We start from the raw sequence: 6,722 nt of genomic DNA on the forward strand, positions 1-6,722 counted from the left end.
GTTATTGTATTGTTCATCTCTGTTTGTTTGTTCTTTAATTCTTCTAGGTCTTTGTTAAACATTTCTTGCATCTTCTCGATCTTTGCCTCATTCTTTTTCCGAGGTCCTGGATCATCTTCACTATCATTATTTTGAATTCTTTTTCTGGAAAGTTGCCTATCTCCACTTCATTTAGTTGTTTTTCTGGGGGTTTATCTTGTTCCTTCATCTGGTATATAGCCCTCTGCCTTTTCATCTTATCTGTCTTTCTGTGAATGTGGTTTTTGTTCCACAGGCTGCAGGATAGTAGTTCTTCTTGCTTCTGCTGTCTGCGCTCTCCCTTCTAATTTTTCAGTAAGTCCTGGCCTTCCTGGGCGAGTTGGGGCAATGACTCACGTTGCCGCTCCTTCTCGGACTACTTTTCTTTGTTGCTGGAGTTTCGGGGGAGGGGAGGGAGACAGTGGAAAAGTTGGACGCTGGGGCAGTCGAGGCCTGTGAAGACCCAGGAGAGGGGCTGCAGAGAGTGTTCAGGCCACCAGCTCCCCCCCTGCCATCCTGGCCGCCGCTGCCGCCGCCTGGGGCTCATGGCCTCGGCAGCGCCTGCTCTGCTCCTGCGCCGAGAGCTCTCAGGAGCCACACCAGTACATAATTTTTAGTATGGAACATTTCAATCAGAAAAAGAATGACAAAGTAGCATAGTGAACTCAAATATTCCCATGACCTAGCTTCAGCAGTTATCAACTCATGGCCAATCTTATTTATATATTTCCTCATTTCCCCTATATTACTTTTGAAGCAAATCTCAGGCATCATATAATTTTATCTGTAAATATTTCAGTATGTATCTATAGCATTTTTATATGATTAAGAACAGCAGAAGAAAACTCACTTAAGATTAATGGGTCTCTCACACTAAGATTAATGGTTCTCTCTCTCTGTACTACCATGTTCAAATAAAATATTAAAAATAAGATTTAGTGATAGGATTGTATCTTTTGGGTCTTTCTAGAAGATGGACCATACTTGTTAATCTTTGGCAAGTGGACTGCCAAAGGGAGAATAGGCCTTGCTCTGTTTGCCCACTCCCAGAATGTTAAAATGCTATTTTTAAAAGGAAATCATTTTTCTTTTATTCTCCCATAAAATATAGTACAGTAGAATTTTTGTAAAATTTGTACTTATTTTAAGAAGTGACAGATATCTCACAATGCATAAAATTCAATATATATCATGCTATACAAGAGAAGTTTTGATTTATCAGCTCTATTTCAAAATATTGAAATAAAAATACGTTGAAACAAAAGTTGAAGGTTAATGAAATTGTGGCGTTTCCTATTACCATTTAGGTATTCATTTGCATAATCAGTAATCTAACATTCTGTTTAAAAATTAAAAATTTTTCTCTTTTCTTCTCCCTGTTACCACAACCTAATTCTCTGTTTGATCTGTTCAATAACATTCTGGGGTAACTCTATTATCTGTTTTCCCCAATAACGTCATATTTTACTCCCAGAGATACGAATGAAATGTATCTTAATTCGCAAGAATTCAAAACCTATTACCTTGAGTAACATGACAAATGAAGTAAGTTAAAGATAATGCATGTTTCTCCTATTTCTAGGATATTTGTTTAAGAGCAGGCTATGCGTTAACCCTTTTTGCCTTCAATAGTCGCTTTCAACAATACTTAATATTGGAAAGTGGAATAATGACCATATCAACTTTTGAACCTTTTCTTGAATCAACATTTGAAACTGAGAAGGCAATGGCAGCTTTTCAGGTATAAAATTGAAGGTTAAAACTTCAAATCAATATGTCTTTTTAGTGCAAACTGAAAAATTAGAAAAAACTTTGGATCTGGAAAAATGTTTACTGCTTTTGTAAAATTCACAGTATTTTTTACAGCAGTCCCTTCCTCACCTCATAAAAACTCCATTATCTATGAGGATTTCTTCATTTATATAGAATTTTACAAGTCACAAGGCGCTTTTGTCTTTATATCTCATCTGATGCTTATAACAACCCTATCAGATTGATAGAAATATAGTATTATTTTCATCACCTCTATTTTACAAGGAAATAGGTAGAGAAACATAGTAGTGTCCAAGACAAGTTTTCTAACTGCAAATCTTTAGCTGATCACCTAATTCTTCAACCATGTAGACAACCTTATGTATCTGGATTCTTCTTGGTTTTATTCTTCTTTTTCTATCCTATGACCTTTAGAAGTATTTTCTATGAACCCATACTTCAACAATGCAAAAATTGCAAACATCGTAGAAAGAATAATATGGCCTACAATGGTCACTGCAGTGATCAGATAGGGATATGTACTCTAGGTCCTCCCCACCCAGCTCTCTTCTCATTGAATCATACCAAATTACCCCTCTTACTTTTCCGAGAAGTATCCCCTCAAAAATAAAAGGTTAATTACAGAAGCTGAGTAGAAAATGTTCAATGATTCTATGCCTCTTTTTTGTTTTTAGATTATTATATTAGCTAAAGTCATTATAGATGTGGACCACATTACTTTGACTGCAAGAGGTGTTACTATTTTAGTTGATAGTCTATATTCAGTTCATTCCACTACTATTGTCTTGACAGGTAAGAAATAACTAGAAGCTAATCATATCCACCTAAAACTATTTACAAAAAAATTTTTTGGTAATCTGAGCAATAATAAAATAATAAGCCTGATATTCCGTCACACAGTTTAAAGAATGAACTCATGTAAGTCTACGTGAACTCCAGAGTTAAGCCTACATGGAACAGTGAAAGTCTACTCTGTACCCCAAATAGAACCTTTCTGATTTCCTAATTACTTTTTTGAACCCCTAACTATTTTTTCCAGAATGTAAGATGAGAATTCAACTATGAGCTACCAACAACAAAATTTATACACTGATTTATACTAATACTGGCAGACTTATACTGATAACCTCTGTCTGGTTTCCTTTTGACTAATTGTGAATATTTGTCTAATATTTAAGAGTTCTCTATGTTGCTATGCAATATAGCAAAGCAAAATGGTCCAACAGAGTTCTTGACATAGTTAGTGCTAATTGTGTGACTATATCTATCTAGACCTAACTCTCCAGATGATCAATACATTAGTTCTCTTGATCTATCATGCTCAATACAACATAAAACAGTATCAAAATGACAGCCATATGGAGTGACAACTACCAAAAAATAAAGTATTTGTTTTTTAATTTAATTTAATTTTTTATTTTTTGCGGTACGCGGGCCTCTCACTGTTGTGGCCTCTCCCATTGCGGAGCACAGGCTCCGGACGCGCAGGCTCAGCAGCCATGGCTCACGGGCCCAGCCGCTCCGCGGCATGTGGGATCTTCCCGGACCGGGGCACGAACCCGCGTCCCCTGCATCGGCAGGCGATGTTGGGATCTTCCCGGACGGGGGCACGAACCCGGTCCCCTGCATCGGCAGGCGGACTCTCAACCACTGCGCCACCAGGGAAGCCCCCAAGTATTTGTTTTTTTAACTGAAATGGATTACTGAACACAGTGAAGGAATCTCCACTTGCTGCCATGAAATTACATTTTTATGGAGTGTATTTACTTGGCATGGAAGGTAAATTCAAGCAAACAAAAACTTTCTGATGAAAACTATCTAGGAAAAATACATGTTTAAAAAAAGTTATTAAATATATTTTTATCTAAATAACATTCTTAATTCAATGTCATAGTAATTCTATGACTCTGAAAAACAATTGTAGTGGGTTTCAATTTTACTCCACAAACTCTTCTGTGCAGGAAATGCCATATTATTCTAGCTTTCAAATATTAATTTTCCCAGGCTGGTAGAAACAATCTCAAAAATTATTGGGCTTTCTCTGCACTCCACCATTGGAGTCATATGCATCCCCAGAGCCATATGCATGTCTGGGGTATCTCAAGCAAAGCCAGATGTTCAGGCCTCAGGTATAAAGTAAAATAAATGACATGCTCAAGTCCAAGTTGATATGGTTTCCAGAAGATGTTCCAAAAGCATAAAATTTTGCAGAGACTGAGATTTCTGTTGCCAAGTGTCCAGTTTTCCTATGTACACCACTTAGCCATTCTTCACTCAAAGCTCCTGCTATCTCTGTTTTAGTCTTAGATTCTCTGCCCTTTCCCATTGGTTCCCCATTTCTTACTCCCTATCTTTAAAGACTCCTCTGTCCCTTCCCCCTAGCATAATGCCTTCTATAAACTCAGGCTTTTGAAACTATAAGCCTGAAAGAAAGGTTATCTTTAGACAATTTTTTCTCTAGGCCATACAACCCAGCCCTCCTCATAGGCAATAAATACAAAGGGCTTCCTGGCTTATAATGGAGGCTGGAAAAAAATACAAGGAGAACAAAAACTCAGTTAATACCTCAATAAAGTATCCACCCACAAATGTAAAAATACATTTATATCTTAAAATTTGTGTTACACCTATTCCATCACAACAACAATATTGTGAAAGAATATCACACGAAAGCTCTAAAAATAAAACACGAATTCGAATGAAACCATCTTAAGTTCATAGCTGCACATTTATTTAATTACTATATCACTTTATTACTTCAATCTCAAAACATTTCTTTTTATGGCAAGAACTTCAATGATCATAAACTTCAATAAGCAATACATTACTTGGTTTTAAAATACCATTAAGCTCTTAACTCAAAGCCATCTGAATTGCAAAAAGGACATTAAATTTTCTTACAGTAGTTCAAACATTATGTTCATAGTCATTAAAACAAACAAACCATAAAAGCTCAAAACAAAATATATTCTGAAGCCAAGAGGAAGAAAACCTCTGATTTTTCAAAATTCCCCACTCTTAAATAAACCTATTTAACTTTTACTGTTTGTGACAGAAAACCAAACCATAATTTTGGGGAAGTTTATTCTACATTTAACACACATGCTTTTTCTCAGCAGGTCTTCATTAATAGAGATGTCTTGTGACTTAAACCTTTATAAAGATTTTTTTGATGTGGACCATTTTTAAAGTCTATCGAATTTGTTACAATATTGCTTCTGTTTTACGTTTTGGTTTTTTGGCCGTAAGGCATGTGGGATCTTAGCTCCCCGACCAGGGATCTAACCCGCACCCCGTGCATTGGAAAGTGAAGTCTTAACCACTGGACCGCTGGAGAAGTCCCTCAAACCTTTTTTAATACTTTAATACATGCAAGTGAATGAAAGCACAGTATATCAGTTTATACCAATTAAATAACACAGGCATTTTTTTTCTTGTTGTTTACTTTATAGGGAATTTAATAGCTACCCTGGCTCATTCTAGAGCTGGTATTCCAGAAGCATTTACCACATTAGGGACAATCCAACGGCTCTGCTATCATTTGTACTCAAGGCAAGAAGAGGTAAAAAAAATAAATGAATAAAATAATTAATTAATTTGAAAATAGAGTATTCTAAAATATAATTTGCCTCTCTCTCACTTCTGCAGGCTAATTTCTCCACAGGTTGAGTCTCATATAATAGTTCACATTACTAACTCAAAATTTGATTATTTTCCTAGTACTACATTTGCCATTCACAATTCTGGTTTCCACAAAATGTGCACATTCATTTTAACTTCAATCTTTTAAGATTCAGTCTACAAATAAGTACATGGATGATACAGAAATTTATAATTATTTATAAAATATTTTATATTTTATAATTAAAATCGTTGTCATTTCTATGATTATTTGTAGTGAATGAAAGTGGAATCCATTGGAAAATTTTCCTTACCTGCCAAACAGGGTTAGAGTGAGGGTACCTGAAGACCAGGCTGGCCATAGTAGTGTTTTGCCTCTAAAACACTACTACACATAGCAGTGTTTCCTTTGCTGTTCCCACAGGGTCTAAGGCAGTATTTCTCCAACTTTAGGGTACAACAGAATCACCTGGAGGACTTGTTACACCATAGACTGCTGGGCTCCATTCACAAAGTTTCTGATCTAATACATCTGGTGTAGGCCCTAGACTTTGCATTTTTAACAAGTTCCCAGAAGCTGAGGCTGCTGGTCCAGAACCACTGTTCAAGGTGTGGAAGATTTTGGGGCATATACAGCAGTCAGATGCCAGTGTAAAGACCACTATGTCAACCTTCTGATACCCTGCATGGGCCTGGCTTATGTTCCTTTCTTTGACATTTCTTATGCCACCATGAACAGATTCTCCTAAGAACTTCCCAGGAATATACTTTTATTAATTATATGAACAACCTCATTACTTCAGAGTCAAATGCAGAGGGTATTTCCTTCAAAGAAATAATTACTTTTTCTGGAGTCCCATGGCCTGATTACTTGTGCTTGTTTCTTTGGTTTTGCCGTGGAAAATTGAGTTGCTTCCCTGAGCAGCTTATTTTTAACTTACTTTTATGCTATACTCTCTTACTTGGTTTCCTATATTACAATCACCTGTGCAGTTTTGAAAAGTCCCAATGTTCAGTTCAATGCACCCCAAAGTAATTAAATCAGTTTCTAGGGGGTGGAAGAATACAGACATGATTTTCATAGTTATCCAGGTGATTCCAATGCACAATGAAGACTAAGACCTACTGTCTTAGTTCAAACTCAAAGGTTCTTACTCGGGCTGCCCATTAGAATCACCTGTGGCACTTTAAAAACAATACACAGGGCTTCCCTGGTGGCGCAGTGGTTGAGAGTCTGCCTGCAGATGCAGGGGATACGGGTTTGTGCCCCGGTCCGGGAAGATCCCACATGCCGCGGAGCGGCTGGGCCC

At 36.9% G+C, this 6,722-nt stretch overlaps 1 protein-coding gene across 19 annotated transcripts in view; it reads left to right on the forward strand.

The window, feature by feature from the left end:
• Positions 1-6,722, forward strand: part of ANKAR (ankyrin and armadillo repeat containing) — a 96,697-nt gene that overhangs the window by 62,726 nt on the left and 27,249 nt on the right. For 11 of the 19 annotated variants that reach the window (XM_055089042.1, XM_055089024.1, XM_055089027.1 and 8 more), the window contains 3 exons: positions 1,601-1,759; positions 2,466-2,583; positions 5,244-5,353. The exons of 4 other annotated variants lie outside the window; for them this stretch is intronic. In XM_055089042.1, the coding sequence (XP_054945017.1) occupies positions 1,601-1,759; positions 2,466-2,583; positions 5,244-5,353 (387 nt within the window). Of the gene's footprint in view, positions 1-1,600; positions 1,760-2,465; positions 2,584-5,213; positions 5,354-6,722 lie in introns of those variants that run through there. 4 more of the 19 variants (XR_003677117.2, XR_003677118.1, XM_028480035.1 and 1 more) reach the window with 4 other exon arrangements.

The sequence above is a fragment of the Physeter macrocephalus genome, chromosome 2 (genome assembly GCF_002837175.3).
Source record: "Physeter macrocephalus isolate SW-GA chromosome 2, ASM283717v5, whole genome shotgun sequence".
NCBI lineage: Eukaryota > Metazoa > Chordata > Mammalia > Artiodactyla > Physeteridae > Physeter > Physeter macrocephalus.